This window comes from Leptidea sinapis, chromosome 40, assembly GCF_905404315.1.
Source record: "Leptidea sinapis chromosome 40, ilLepSina1.1, whole genome shotgun sequence".
Taxonomy (NCBI): domain Eukaryota; kingdom Metazoa; phylum Arthropoda; class Insecta; order Lepidoptera; family Pieridae; genus Leptidea; species Leptidea sinapis.
Window position 1 is genome coordinate 4,382,144 of NC_066304.1, and position 16,457 is coordinate 4,398,600.

Consider the following 16,457-nt stretch of genomic DNA (forward strand, 5'->3'; position numbering starts at 1 on the left):
TTATTATCTTACGCTCACTTTCATCGTAGAATCGTGGCCAATTAGGACGACGCCTCAGGCGTAAAATTTTGGAATTCAAGAATAATTTAATGTACCTAGTATAATAATAATTTACACAATTTACATATTTTGTAGTACGCTTGCAGAACAATGATATATTTAATACAATAATATATTTTATAAATTAAACAATAAATAGCCGAAATTCGAATCCCGGATCCCTACCTCTGTAGTAAGGACCACTAACCACTGGGCTACATGAGCCATCATGTGTACGAAGATATATGTAATTTCATGCTCCTTACTTCCTTCCAATCATCCTTACTTTAAAAATACCGGACATGCAACAATATAAAACAACAAAAAAGAGCAGAACAGAAAAAAAAATCGTACTAAAGATCCTAAACTATAATATTTTCTGGCGTAAAAATCTATTTTAATCACTTACAAGAGAATCGGACTAAATCAAGAAAATATGGATAATTCAAGTTGTTTAAACAACGTAATAAAGCGTCTTCTGATGCGCGTTCATGATCCCAGGAAATAGTTGTTTAGCACACTCAGATTCAAACAAACAATACACAAATTCAGGGAGCACAGTTCTTAGCCCAATCGGTTAAAAGCAACTGCTTTTGTTAACTAACAATTTATATAGTCCGACTAGAAAGATTAGTCAAAAAATGTACTATTGGGAATTGTTTGTTTGGCGAAGAATTCCACGGACTGACTGACATACACCACTTACACAATCACAAACACACTCCACAAACAGACACAAACACAAACATACAAGCACACAAACATTTACACTACTTACATACACTCATAAACACACACATACACAATTACATACATTACACAAAACATCACCACACTCGCCGGCGAGTGTGTTCTTCTCATCTTTTCATCTTCATTTTCATTCTCTCTCCTTCCCACAAGCACACAGCCGGTCTGAGGTTCGAGTCTCCTTAGGAGACGCCCCGCGACTGTTGTTGCGTAGTATTTGCGGCCTCCACGGCCCATGTCCTATGTCGCTGTAAAAGCCATGGCTAACAGCATAGAGGAGGTTTTAGCCGGTATGGGTAAATACGTAACTATATTTCCTCCTCTCAAAAAAAAGGCGAAGAATTGAGTAGTCAGTAGAGAGAGGGCTTTCAAATACACAGTTTTATTGAGATTTAAAGCTAAAACAATTTACAGATGATTTAAATTAATTCTCTAGATATTATAAGGAAGTACTATTTGGAATTTCGGGCTTGTAATTCGATCTATATCAGTATGTTCTCAATTAGGAAAAACCTGAATTGGCGTTATGTTATTCATTGCATAAATTAGATATGCAAAGATACAATACGGTGCATGAATTTAAATAAATGTATTTTAATATTATTGTATTTTAAAAATCTCTCAATTAAGGTTAATTATTTAAAATTATTTAATAGTTAAAATAAATTTAATTATTACTTATGAAAAGCTCTCTCAGAAACTAGTGTAATATTCAAAAGAAACCAAAAACCATTACATATATTCACTTCTTCTTAAAAGTGACCATAACAACTCTCTGTGACTATCCCTTATACAAAAGATATCATAAAAAATTGGTTGTCTGTAAAGTCGGTTGACGGACGTTAATTTTACGTAATAACGTCATAAGAAACTATCTTTTAATACGATCATTTATACGAGTCACAATAATTTTTAGTCAAAATTGTAACATAGCCTATTATTAGTGCACTCGCTGACTGATGCAACTTTTTTAATAATCAATGAACAAGATGCGTCGTAAGCCGAACGCCTCTCTTTCGCTTGTGAAGACGTAACGTGAATCTTTTTCGAGCGTGCACCCGGCGTCAAACTTCTGCGAAACATTAACAAAACAGCAAAAAACCATACGTGCATACCTTTCCATCTCCAGTTCCGTTGAAATATTCTACTTCATCCTTAACGTCGCCAACCCGTCGCTCAATATCAGCAGCTATTTCCGACCGTTGGTACTCGTTACAGATACGTCTAATACGATCTCGACTTTCCATCTCTTTATCTGTCTGCACTCCGAGTAGCGACACGTAATATTCCGCTGCATTGAAGCCAACTGGGCATTTGAAGTTAAGGCTAAAACAAATCCGATTATTTGCAATGATTCAATTTCAAATTATTATTTAAAATAGCATTTAAAATCACTTATTGAAAGTCAAAAACCCATTCGAAATAGTTATAGCCTCAGATCTTATTTGTATTACCAGACATTATAATTAGCAGTAATTTTTTTTAATGCTCGATATACTATACTGTACTGTATACTGTTTCTTTATTAGCTTTTAACACAAACAAAAGGCTTGTTCAAATATAAATTATTTTAATTGGACTGTATCGCTCGCCATGCTGCATAAAAGTCTCGCTTCCAAATTCATAAATTAAATTCATATGACCAATCCGAAACTAATACAAAAGCGCTAAATATCGACAAAAAAACATTGTTGTTTTTTTATTTCTAGATGAAACAGATCATACAAAATGAATATTTAAATTTTTTTGTAAAACAATGCGATAGAGTCAGGCAATATCCATTGCCTACGAATATAAATGCACAACTCATTTAACAACGGTAGCTTCCGGTATGAGAAAGCTCACTGTGGACAACCCTTAAATATTTCTCTGTCTTTATATTTAACTAGATTATACTTATAATACCATCGTGTATATGACAAGATTGTATCCAGGGAAGGAAAAGGAAAAGTGGTAGACCCCAGAAAAGATGGGATGACGATATCAGGGAAGTGGCAGGAGTCACGTGGAACACAGTGGCTCAAGAAAGACACGAATGGCAACGGTTGCAGGAGAATGGCAACATTGCCGATTGGCAAACAGATCCACAAAAAATTAAAAAATACAAATACTAGAATTATTTTGTTTTTAATGTTTTAGAGTATTGTTAGTTATCGATGTTAGTTAAGATCTGAATAAAGGCTATATTATTATTAATACACTTATAATACTATCATATCTTATGTATCTGTTTAACAAAATCGTATATCGTGAACACAGTTCACGGAGTCAATTGCAAAGTTTGTAAGATATCTGAACCATAAAAACAAAATACCTGTATTTATAAATTAACATCCGAGAAATAAACTATAATATTACATATTAATAACTATACAATTTTTAAAATTGAACAATGCGTATAATATACCCATTCTTTCCGGTTCACTCCTCCTCCCAGATACATACGTGTTTTAAGTTATTCCCTTCGCTTTCTGAATATATTAACTATATTTTTTATGAAAACTAAACTACAAATTAATTTACAAATCATTGTTTGCAGAATGCTTTAATTTGACTGTTTTTGACATTGAAAAACTTGTGGAAATACAACTTTTTGTATGTATACTATATAATATAATGCATTTCTAGTGTCTTGAAACTATTCCAATTACATTAGAAAGAGTATGTGACTCTTGTAGGAAGAGAATCCACATTCCATTTCTCGGTAAGCAGATTACCTCCCAAGAGGTATGGTACATGATTTAAATTACTAATATTATAAATTTTAATATTTATCCAATTTTAATAAACCAACCGGTACTCATAACAATAGCCATATATTAACACGCCACGAGAATATTGATTATCCAAATTATTTACATATTTTAGTAGTTTTTTATTGTTTTTTTAGTAACCGGTTGATTCTTATGCACTTAAGATTGATTCCTGCATATGACATCTTTAATTCGCTTCTTGTTTTAAGTCGCATGAGTTCTCTCTTCGATATGAATGAATCATAGATAAACTTACCTATGTTATACGTTCAGTAAGCTTATATTTAGATCTATATTTGTTTGCCAGTATTTAACTGTACAATTTAATGGGTCGTCTTTTTAGAACGATTCGGCTAGAACATCAAAGGTTAGTAACCTATTTTGTCGATGTATTCTTACTAAATTAAATAATGTTTTATTCATAATGACTTATCGGAGTTTTAAGCCCTGATTAATATACGCTTGTTAAAAATGGTATTCATAATCACATATTAGAGGTAAAACGCTCAAAAATCTCTCCGATAATGTTGATGTAACTTATAGACAGAGATAACTAGGACCTGAAATTTGGTTTCGAACCCTGACAATGTTTGTTTTATTACTTATTTATTTATATCGTCTAATCTAATATATAAAATTCTTATGTCGCGGTGTTTGTAGTTAAACTCCTTCGAAACGGCTTGACTGATTCTCATGAAATTTTGAGTGCATATTGGGTAGATCTCAGAATCGGACAACATCTATTTTTGATCCCCCTAAATGTTAAGGGTGACCCACGCCAATATATTTTTTTTAATTTTTTTGACATTTTTCTTTAAATTTGTTTGATTATGAGTCAGCATTAAAAAATACATACAACTTCATATTTTCACCCATCTACGATCAACAGTTACTTTTGTATCGCGATTTTAATATCGGCAATACAACGTTTGCTGGGTCAGCTAGTTACATTATAATTTTATTTTATGAATAAGTAAATCAAAATATATTTAATAATTAATACGTTACATTGTGAATAAGTTTCACTTGCATCGTTGTTTCACACAACTACATAATAATTGCATTTTTATATAAGAAAGGGCAACAAACTCGCGTAATTATTACAGTCATTAGCCCAGTAATCTCACAAGCTACGGCCTTTCAATCCGAAAACGATAAAACTAGCACATTATTTACTGCTGTAGCACCTGTACCTATACTCCACAGTATATAATAAAAAAAAAATTACCCAAAAACGACCGACTTTAAAAACACTATTTCAAAACAATAGATATAATAATTGCGTATGTTTATACAATCTAATCATTTTTGGAATAGGTGTCCTCCCGCCGCGGCCCCGCTTTCCCCTCTCACCTCCTCACGTCTCGCGTGCGACTCAAGCACATCTCACCTATAACTATGTATGTAGTTACAAACCTACATTGGCTGATACCGATTCCAAACAAAACCTCCTCCTTTTTTGAAGTCGGTTAAAAAACCTGTTTATTTAATTATAAAAAAAGCTTATAAATCATATATTTAATTATGTTAACCTTGAATTGATATTAATTTTTATTTAATTATTCAATTTTAAATAACTGAGAACAATTTTTAAATATACGCGGTCCCATATTCTGGTCATTTTTTATTGTACTATCGACAAAATTAAATCGTGATCCACCTTAATGTCATTATCCTACATTCGTTAGAAACAAGTAGGTCGAAATTCGCTTGAACATAGGTATATCTCCTACATAGCTGTTATCATTTTATTGGACACTGACAGTCCACCAATTGTTAACTTTTTCGTGCAAATATAAACCTAACTGTTTTTATGATTTTAAAAGAATTATCAGCAATGTGGGTTATTAATCTATGGTATATAGTGATTAAAAGGCATAAAAGGCATTTATTTTCTCAAAATTGATTCCTTTAGAATTATTTTTGATGTTATTTCTGCGCTCTTTTTTTTTGTTGTCGCTATAAAATAATCATAATCTAGTCCCAGGCTGTCCGATCACTTAGATATTCAGCTGTGGAGTAGTAGGATTTACGACAAAGCCATTTTTTAATAATACATTTAAATTTATTTATCGATAATGACAGTCGCTGGGACTTTATTATAAAAGTGTATACATTTACCCTATATAGTAAGTATACAAGCAATCCCAATTTCTGGTGTTATAAAAATGAAAATCACGATTTGGAGATTTGGTGCTTCGTCAGTTAAAGCAAAAAGTATTTTCCTAAGAATAATAGTTACATTTATACTAAATTTAACCATTTTGAGGTTGACGGAAGAGTTGGTTTGCGTTTTTCTCTTTTAATTTCGATGAGAGAATAATTTGACACGGCTTCCCACAACAAGATTTTCAAACACAGAATTACATGGTAACAAATACTATCCGGTGCGTGGTACAGTGAGAATATTGCAGTTTTAACAACCGAGCGAGTCATTCAAGCTAATATATTCACTAAGGCTATTGCCACAAGGTGTAAAATACACAGAAACCATCTAATATGTATATTCTACCAAGTCATTGATGCGGCGCATTGTAAACAAAGAATTGTGAGAGAGATTTAAGCATAATAAAACCAGTAAGCCAGTATTCGTAATAAAACTAAATAGAATAAAACTTCCGTTGAATTATATTCATAATTACGTAATAATTAACTCAAGCTTTATACTGTTTAAATCTTTGTTAATATTTAATAACTAACATTTGATTTTTTTTTTATGAAAATAAGGGACGAGACTGGCAGGACGTTCGGCTGATGGTAATTGATACGCCATGCCCATTACAATGCAGCTCCGCTCAGGATACCTGAAAAACCCAAAAACTCTGAGCGGCACTGCAATTCCGCTCGTCACCTTGAGACATAAGATGTTAAGTCTCATTTGCCCAGTAATTTCACTAGCTACGGCGCCCTTCAGACCGAAACTGATTCACGGCAGAAATAGGCGCCGCTGTGGTACCCATAATCTAGCCGGCATCCTGTGCAAAGGATCCTCCCACTGGTAAGATTTGATTTGATTTAAGGTTTTGCATAGCGTCCTAAATTTAATTTTAAATGAGATAAAGCGACAAAACGAACAAGACTGATTATTGTTAAACCCAAAATTCTAAGCATCATAATAATTGCGCTCGTCACTTTGGGTCTCGTTGTTTTTGGAGCATTTAATAGTATATTACGCACCTAGAGAGAAAAGTAGGTCATTCTGACCCGCGGGTGGAAATGTCCTACTTATCTCACGTGGTGCGTATACAATTTTTTTCCCACCTGGATGAAAAGCTTGCTTTTAGTCCCTGGTACGAGAGACAAAAGTCGTCTTGCTGGGAGAGAATCGCCCACTTTTGTCCCTCGTACCAGGGACTAAAAGCAAGCTTTTCATCGAGGTTGGATTTTTTTTTAATTTCGTACCTATTAAAGGATATACTCCCACATTGGTCCCATTAAAAAAATAGATCTGATATGATGAATAGATGGAACCTATAAGTTATAAAGCTCATCATGTATATCGCGTTTTTAGATTTTTTCACAGTAAAAATTGTATGCAAATGTACATACAAAAATTCCCCCGTTACGGACCGAAACAAACTTGAAGTTAAGTTGTTTTGCCTTTATCTTAGCAGCTGCATGTAAAGCTATATTAGCAGGGGATAAAATATGCTCGCTTAGATAATTTATCTTCAAATTATTTATCAATCAAATCAATCAATCAAATTCTTTATTTGCGTATAAACATGGCCATGGCCAATGCCAAGATAACTTTGTGTTAGAACTTAATATTTTTATTTTTTTTTTATATTTTATTGACTACAGTAATCTAAGCGTCATAAAATATAAATAAAAAGGTTGTCACTACTCTACGAATAACACATAAATAGAGATTATTTAAATAAAATACAATATTTTTTAATATAGGTAGCCACTAAATTAAATTCATTTTCAGTAACTAATAATTTAGCTAACCGTAGCCTAGGGTCAGTATTTAGTAATTTGAAATATCCTGACATGTACTATATTTCATCTAATTAAAAATAAAATCCGGACTACAGTTTAATAGTCTGGACATATCCGGATTAATTCGGACGGATGGTAACACTAACCGTAGCGTCATAAGCCACGACGGATAGAGTTTGATTTCAATTTCATCAATAAATAATTAATCATCAAACAGCTTAAAATCTATATATTTCTTGTTAATGTCTCTTTTAAAAATAAAATAGTTTTTGGCTTCATTCCAATATATTGTAATATACTTTAAGCGTAGACTTTTTCTGGGTGGTTTTCTTTATTATAGACTCAATAAAGATTATCATAACTCGAATTAATTTACAACGTTGTGGTCGCCTAAAACTTGACCCACAAGAATGTAAAATAGCGCGAATATGATTTTCTAGAGACAATCTTAGCCGAGTGGATTATCTATTAAATGGCTCAAGTATAATAAACTTTATTCGCTGGATATTTACACATTTAATGTAGATGTTGTTCACCTTTGTGGCGATGGCTCGAGACTATTATGATATGCTTAATATTGTTATTCATGCATCGCTATTTGCCTGCTAAAACTCTTGGAGACGTTATAGCTGAGATGTTCCGTATTTTCTTTATGTAAATTATACCAATATATTTTAGTATCAATACAAAGTATCTTAGAAAGTGCATAGTAAAGATTTCGTCCAGGGAAATATACACTTTATGGCTTATAGATATTCTTGTTGCGAATAACAGCTACCGGAACAGTTTGTATATATCTAATATTATGTAAAATTCTCGTGTCGCGTTGTTTGTAGTTAAACTCCTCCGAAACGGTTTGACCGATTCTTATGAAATTTTGTGTGCATATTGGGTAGGTCTGAGAATCAAACAACATCTATTTTTCAGCCCCCTAAATGTTAAGGGTTGTCTATTTTTTTTTTTATTACGATTCACCATTTAAAAATAGATACAACTTCAAATTTTTGCCCTTCTACGATCTACAACTATTTTTGTATCGCGATTTTTATATTATGGCCATACATCCAGAGGATAATTAAGATAGCAGAGCTTCTAAGGCGCTGCGTTAAGACTTAAAATTTGCATGAAAATAATGTGAATACATAGATTAAAATCAAGGTATATTCCCTATATGTAAAATCCGTATAAACGAATTTTAATGAAATATTCAGTCCAAAATAGACTAGCGAGTGATACTTGTGAATTTTTGGTATCAGGATCTTTTCTCTGTGGCCTATTGTTGGATGGTCGCTAGTAGCTTATAAAGCTTAAAAGGGACAGGATACTATCTATACAAATTAAATATATGAACGATGCGGTACCTACTCAAACCCGCAAGCTCTGGGGTGCTGTCTGAGCGCTATTTCCAACTGAGTATTGAACAAGACATACTAAACTTTACGGCCCATGCATACTCGAACGGTTTGCTCAGTTGGAAAGAAGGCTCTGACGGAACCCGAGAGGTCGCGGGTTTGACTCAATGAAAGACTCATCCGTAAGTGGTCTGTTTATATTGTAATTTTTTAAACTTTATAATTGAAAGTTTTTTAGATTAAGGCCTGCCAAACCAGCCTTATATGATGATTAAAATAATTTTTATCACCTGTTGTTTGCTAAACGTAGATAAACATTTCGGCATTGACAGTTGAAGGCATATACCATAAATGCCATGTTGACATAAGGCTAGTAATATAGACTATATATTTGTGGTTTGTATTGACACTATATTAAATATGATGGTAGCGGTTATAAAAACTTTGATATTTAATTTCACAAAAACGCAGGTGTTTAAAATTATTGAAGTAGTTTAGTTTTGTTTAGTGACCGCAAAATTGAAAAAAATTTAATAAAAATCCATCCAAAAATTACAATAAGTACTTAATCGTAACTAGAATTATATTGTATATAAAAATGGGAAATTATTTTTATACTTTTTAGTGCATATCTATTGTTTTGGAATAGTGCTTTTGAAGTCGGTTGTTTTTTGTTAAAATTTTTATATTTTTGAATTTGAAGTACACTAACAACTTGTCTAAATATGTGCAGATACACTTAATTTTTCAATGCAGCAATGAACGTAAGCGCTTAATTGAAGAGTTCCGTTACTTTGCCATGGATTCCGTAATCAGAACCAAACCAAACTCTCTTTGACATATATCCTTTCCAATAAAAAAGAATCATCGAAATCGGTTGGCGCGATATTGAGTTATTCGTAAATTTATCATCCAATTTGCTATACAAATATAGCAAATTTAAGGCTATTATGATTTTTGATGATCTGAACCAAATTACAATAAATCAAAAAAAAAATATAAATAATAAATCTTAAAAAAAACAAATAGCAAATATCTATAATCTTTTTTACAATTTCTAAATAAGTTGTCTTATGATATTTCTTTTAATTCTTTATCGATAGAAAATCGTGAGAATCGCCGGCTGTAAGATGATTCATTACATCTAGTGTTACGTTGTTTCGATATACGTGACTGATTCCGGTCAATTACCCATTCAGACCAATGATGCGCGGGTCTAGGACGACCAAAATGCACACATTAAGGATTCCATACCCTATTATTTTTTTATGGGAAAAAACTTCACAAGGAAATACTAACTTCAAATGTACTTCAAGAGATCATAGTTTTTTTTTATTTACTTTGAATTCAAGAATAAGGGTAATGCGTCTCATGACAATGCATTAAGGCGACACTAAATGCCAGCGACCTTGAGCGATATGAATTCACGGCTGCCGGCCCGCCATCTATGTAACAAAGCCAATATTTTCAAAATTCTTGCGTGGAAAACAGTTTATATGCTTACAATCCGCGTTATTCACTACTAATCTGAATAAATGAACCTACACAAAAAAGTACAAGCTTTAAGATTAACTATTCTGAGAGAAGTACCAAAAAAATGCGTCACGCCATGCCATGTTGTTTAACTTCAAAGAAAAGTGGTAGTTCAAGAAGGCTCGGCAGTGTTAACTATAACCAACAGCAAGCATTAGCAACCTACAAATAAGACTTAAGGATATGTGTAACAGGATTAAGTAGTCTTCATAGCTCGAAATGCTATACTTCCACCACAAAACTTGTCTAAAAACACCATGTTTGCGTGTTTTCTGCTTACTCTTCGCCTTAAGTCTAGGGACTAAGGTACATTATTTTAATTAAGTATCTGAATTATCAATAAGTTAATTTTAATCTTTTATTAAACGCAGACTTATATCGAAGGCTTATTACAGTACTAGCTGACCTGGCAAACGTTGTTTTGCCATATAAAGTATAATTCACGCGATAGTTTTATAAGTTATAAAATATTGCCTATATTATAGCCTGTACATCATTTTGTTCTATTGTCAATAGTTTTTGCAGCGCACGCAAAAATAGGATTTCGATTTTACACCTTGTGTTACAAAATAGCAATTTTATAACGGATCCCTAAAAATTTGAAAAAAAAAACATAGCCTATAGCCTTCCTCGATAAATGGACTACCCAACACTGAAAGAATCATTGAAATCGGACCAGTAGTACCAGAGATTAGCGCGTTCAAACAAACAAACAAACACTGCAGCTTTATAATATTAGTATAGATTGAAGACTAAACGATATTACAATATGGAATTGAATAGTATTATAGTTGTGATTTTTATGAATTTTATAGTTCATCAGCTTTGTATTGTTTTACTTATTTGTATTATTTTAAAAATATGTATATGTTTAAACTTTTGTGTAATTAACATGTATCATAATCAATGTTATTTAATATTGTATATAATATCATTGATTTTAGCGGTTTTTTTTGCGTAGAAAATACTAAAAAACATTTTATAATTGCGCTTTATAGCGTCAAATTATAAACCAATAAGCCCTTTTTTGTACTTATTAAATAATAGTAACATAAATAAATATAGTTCTTTGAATTACAAATTAAATGTTTGCTAAGGTGTTTTCGTAAATATAACGAGTTAAGAACGCACCTCCATTGATGTTTGATTTGACAGGACCAAAGAGTTACAGGACAGGCTATAGTTCGGGCCATTACTGCCTCGTCTTTAGTATTTTCATTTTTGGTATTTACTTTCAGTATTTTGTTTTACAAAAAAGTCCGATAAAGTATTCTCACCTCATCTTTGATCAGTAAAATTTTCCTTTTCTGTATGTTTTCACTATTTTTAAAAGTTATTAACAACACGATTCACTTTCCTCTAAGGAAGTAGGAACTTTTTTCGAATCACTCACTTTGACACATAAGCTATCCAGTTTAGGTTTAAATATTACCTCATGGTACGAATGAATAAATGAACTAAATCAGTTTGCGATTCAGTTGATATCATTTTTGACATTAAATTGACATCATTGCGATTTAATTCAGTTGATTTGATGTCAACCTAAATTAGATAGCTCTAATCACGTCGTGGTACGAAATAGCAAAGCAGTTCATTTTAGGTTGTCAATTGAATCGGAATAAGAGCTCATGGTATGCCCGCTGATCAGGCCTATGGTACTTTCTCTATCTGAATCAGTATATTTTTCCTTTTAAATGAAAAAAATTGTCAGTAGACGAAGGGGTAAAAAAAATATCGGTAAACAAACGTTGTTATGTATTAAATCACTATTAATAATATTTTATGTAGTTTTGGAAGATTCTAGAACTGGATCTCCTTTAAATCAACTAGATCAAACCACAAATATTTATTAGTAAGATGTGTGAGGTATTTATTTTTTATCTTGTGGTTAAGTAATTAACAACAGTAACCTGAACTCGAGTTCTTAAATCGGTTAAGGTAACCGGTATAAGATTACACTCGATAGAATTTGAATTGAAAACTACTACTTACAGACTAGTTACCCCAAGCAGCGACCGTTCATAAGCAAGACGGATGGACAAGCTATCGCACCGCCATATTACCGCAAGCATAGACAATTTGTTTTTTTCATAATCCCTATATTGATACTTTTTTATTCGGGCACGGGGAAGGTCGCTGGTGTGGGACGCAACTTTTTTTTAAATAAAAATAAGAGACGAGACGGGCAGGACGTTCAGCTGATGGTAATTGATACGCCCTGCCCATTACAATGCAGTGCCGCTCAGGATTCTTGAAAATCCCCAAAAATTCTGAGCGGCACTACAATTCCGCTCGTCACCTTGAGACATAAGATGTTAAGTCTCATTTGCCCAGTAATTTCACTAGCTACGGCGCCGTTCAGACCAAAAAACAGTAATGCTTACACATTTCTGCTTCACGGCAGAAATAGGCGCCGTTGTGGTACCCATAATCTAGCCGGCATCCTGTGTGAAGGAGCCTCCCACTGGTAGGACCTTGTGTCGACACTCTGGCTCCTTCTCATGTCCAAGTTACGTTAGTTGATGCTAGGGCTGCTGCTTCGACTGCTGAAGACAGCAAACGTCGCAATAATGTTGGTCTCAGGAGGAGGTGGAGAATGTACAAAGTACTATCCACCCGCCCCAATATTGATAGTGGAAACCCCAGGCAGCTATTTCGGTTAGCGGATCATTCTAGCTATCCAACGCGGAATTGCTGCCAGTATTCTTGGTACACTTCCACGTAATAATAGTTAATAATAAGATTTGTTTTGTTTGAATAAATTTTCAACTTCCGTAAATTCATTCATTTAAGCAACTAGGCCTTCGAACAAATATGTACTAGAGTAATAATTAAAAAAATTTCATCATTAAGACAATTCAAAGAACGCCATACACCCTCTTCCGATACCACCGCTTTTACTCTGTATCGCGGGGAAATAGGTCACATGTTTATTACGCACTCTAGTCGAATCCAAACCTTAATAGTCAGTCATATAGTTGACTTTTAATTAACTAGCAGCATTTTGTATTCCCGAGCATTGTTGTGGTAGGTGTAGTGATTAAATTAACTCATGCCATAACCTCCGGTTTATTGAATATTGGATGCTAAATTTAGAACATTATGCATTAAAATACTAGCCCATAGGTTAAGAACACTCACATCACATAACAAAGGACCCCACCACTTCGGTCTATCTGTTCGCGATGAACTCAAAAACGAACGTAAAATCAATTATCGCCAGCTGTTTTCATGAATCTATACAACTTACGGACGCAGCTTTTTTTTTAAATAAAAATAAGGGACGAGACGAGCAGGACGTTCAGCTGATGGTAATTGATACGCCCTGCCCATTACAATGCAGTGCCGTTTAGGATTCTTGAAAAACCCCAAAAATTCTGAGCGGCACTACAACTGCGCTCGTAACCTTGAGACATAAGATGTTAAGTCTCATATGCCCAGTTATTTCACTAGCTACGGCGCCCTTCAGACCGAAACACAGTAATGCTTACACATTACTGCTTTACGGCAGAAAGTAGATGCGGTTGTGGTAACCATAATCTAGCCGGCATCCTGTGCAAAGGAGCTTCCCACTGGTGCAAAGGAGCCTCCCACTGATAACAACTTAAACGCCGACTAAACATCTCTTGGTCCCTGGTGGTGTGTATGTATGGACAATTAAAATATTTATCTGTTCTGACTGTTTATCATATTTTAATTCAATTTTAACTAAAAGATGGAGTTCAATCACCCCCCTCGCTGCTTCACCTGCGTACAACGACCTAGGGATCATTTTAAGACAGCCATTGAGACCATTCCTGAAATAACGCGTGTTTAATTTTTTTTTAATTCTATTATTATTTGTTCTAATTTTAAAATAATTAAATAAATAAATGTAGAATGATGAAAATAGAAGGAGGCACGCTCACGCTATTTTATAAACATTTAATTAAAACTATGTAAAAAAAAATATTTCTACTTACGATGCAAAGAAATTATCAGCCTGCTCATTAGTCCCATGGAATGCGACACGCCCATTGGCTAAAAGCACCACTTGATGGAACAATTCAAATACTCCAGACGCCGGTTGGTGGACGGAACATATCACTAACTTTCCACCAATGGCGAGCCGTCTTAATCTTGACACGACAGCACTGGCCGCCGAACTATCTAGACCCGTAGTAGGCTCGTCACAAAATAAGATTGGAGGGTCATTTAGTAGCTAAAACAAATTTTACATTGTTAAAATTTTACTGATAAGATTGTATTTCATTTTGAATATATTATGACCTTAGATAATTTATACGTCTAAATAGAGCCTCCTCAGGAAAAAAGGCCAGGTTTATTTCTTTAGTGAGCGTGACAAGCTACGTTTAACACTCGCGACTTGTATGTCACTTTATGTTAGTGTGCGTGAATTGCTCAAATAGAGGTTAACTGTCCATCTCCATAATTTTTCGACGTTTTCACAGCTGTCATAGCTTATCTATGGGTATAAATGATCTAAGATTATGACTTCAAAAAACATTATATATTTTTAAGTTGGTCTTAGTCTAGAACATATATTTTATTTCTAGAAGGCTTTGAAGTTCAAATCTGGTAAGATTACTGACCTGTACAGCCAAGGCTACTCGCTTCCTTTCCCCCCCTGAGAGTGCCTTCAGCTTCGTTCTGGTACAGCTGGCCACACCAAGATCTGCCAACAATTGTTGAACTCGCCTACTGCGAGTAACTTTTGACGATCTCTTGTCCATCATCAATCGTGCCTGCATTAGAATAATCTCATTCACTTATGCACGAAATAATATAATCTAAATTTCACAAGAAATATATTTACAATATAACATTCAGTTTAACATTTAACACATTCACCTGGATGTGTGGCGGTCCTCCACAGTACGGTTTTCAAGGAGCTTTCTTCCACGTACTACAAAGCTGTAAAGTGAGCACCTTGTGCGGTGTTTCCGGAACGATCCGATATAGGTATCTTCAAAAAGCGTACACCTTCATTAAAGGCCGGCAACGATGTCCTGTGATTCCTCTGGTTTTGCAAGAGAATGTGGGCAGCGGTGATCACTTAACACCAAGTGACCCGTACGCTCGTTTGCATAAAAATTATACGAAGAGATCGCTGTTTCAGGCTTTCATACATGAAGATTCAGTGCAACATTGATGCCAGTGTGTTCAGAAAATGGCACTGAGCTGTAGATACGTTAATGTTTTAAAAAAAGTAAATGGCGGTTGTTATTTATTTGCAAGTGGCCTGCAAACTTTTAATATACTTTACATGAGATTATTCGTATGTTTAAACGGATTATTTGAATATTGTGATTTTTACTCATATGTTGGTGAAAGGACTGACGACATTGGTATTTTTCATTACTTTGGCCTTTGTATCCCCTATCCATATATCATTGGATCAACGAGATAATTAAAAATTCGATAAAAATATCGACAGAAAATCGATAAAAAAATCCAAACAATATCGATAAAAAAATATCGACAGACTATCGATAAAAGAATCGACAGACTATGGATAAAATAATCGACAGTCTATCGATAAAATAATCGACAGACTAGATAAAAAATCGGCAGATTATCGAAAAAAACCGACAGACTATCGATAAAAATATCGACAGGCATTCGATAAAAAATCGACAGACATTCGATAAAAATGTCGACAGACAGTCAATAAACAGTCGATAAAATATTAACAGACGATCGATAAAAATATACAATAAAAATTTAACCCTTTAATTATAAGCACTCTTGGTGTTGTTCTAAATACAAAATTAAAAAAAAAAACACGTTTTAAAAAGAAAGTACTGGATCTGTAGAAAATTATTCAGTTTATTAATTATAGAACTGTAGAATGAACTATCTATAATCTTAAATATATAAGAGATTTCCACCTATGTATTGACTCATCACTCAGCGAACAGCTAAGAACAGATTTTACGAAATTCCACCAGCAAATGTTTTTTTTTAATTATGAACAGAACAACGTCTGTCGGGTAAGCTAGTATTTAATCATTATAATCTTCTTGAGCGTGTTGTATGTACAGTGATAATAACAGAAATTTACTACGAAATTGCTGTACATTTCAAT

General features: G+C 33.6%; 1 protein-coding gene across 2 annotated transcripts in view; it reads right to left on the reverse strand.

Moving 5' to 3' along the window:
* LOC126976391 (protein scarlet-like) overlaps nucleotides 1-16,457 on the reverse strand; it is an 82,573-nt gene that overhangs the window by 29,477 nt on the left and 36,639 nt on the right. For both annotated transcript variants that reach the window (XM_050824700.1, XM_050824699.1), the window contains exons 5-7: nucleotides 14,962-15,114; nucleotides 14,332-14,570; nucleotides 1,902-2,112 (exon numbers count right to left, since the gene is read on the reverse strand). In XM_050824700.1, the coding sequence (XP_050680657.1) occupies nucleotides 1,902-2,112; nucleotides 14,332-14,570; nucleotides 14,962-15,114 (603 nt within the window). The remainder of the gene's footprint in view (nucleotides 1-1,901; nucleotides 2,113-14,331; nucleotides 14,571-14,961; nucleotides 15,115-16,457) is intronic.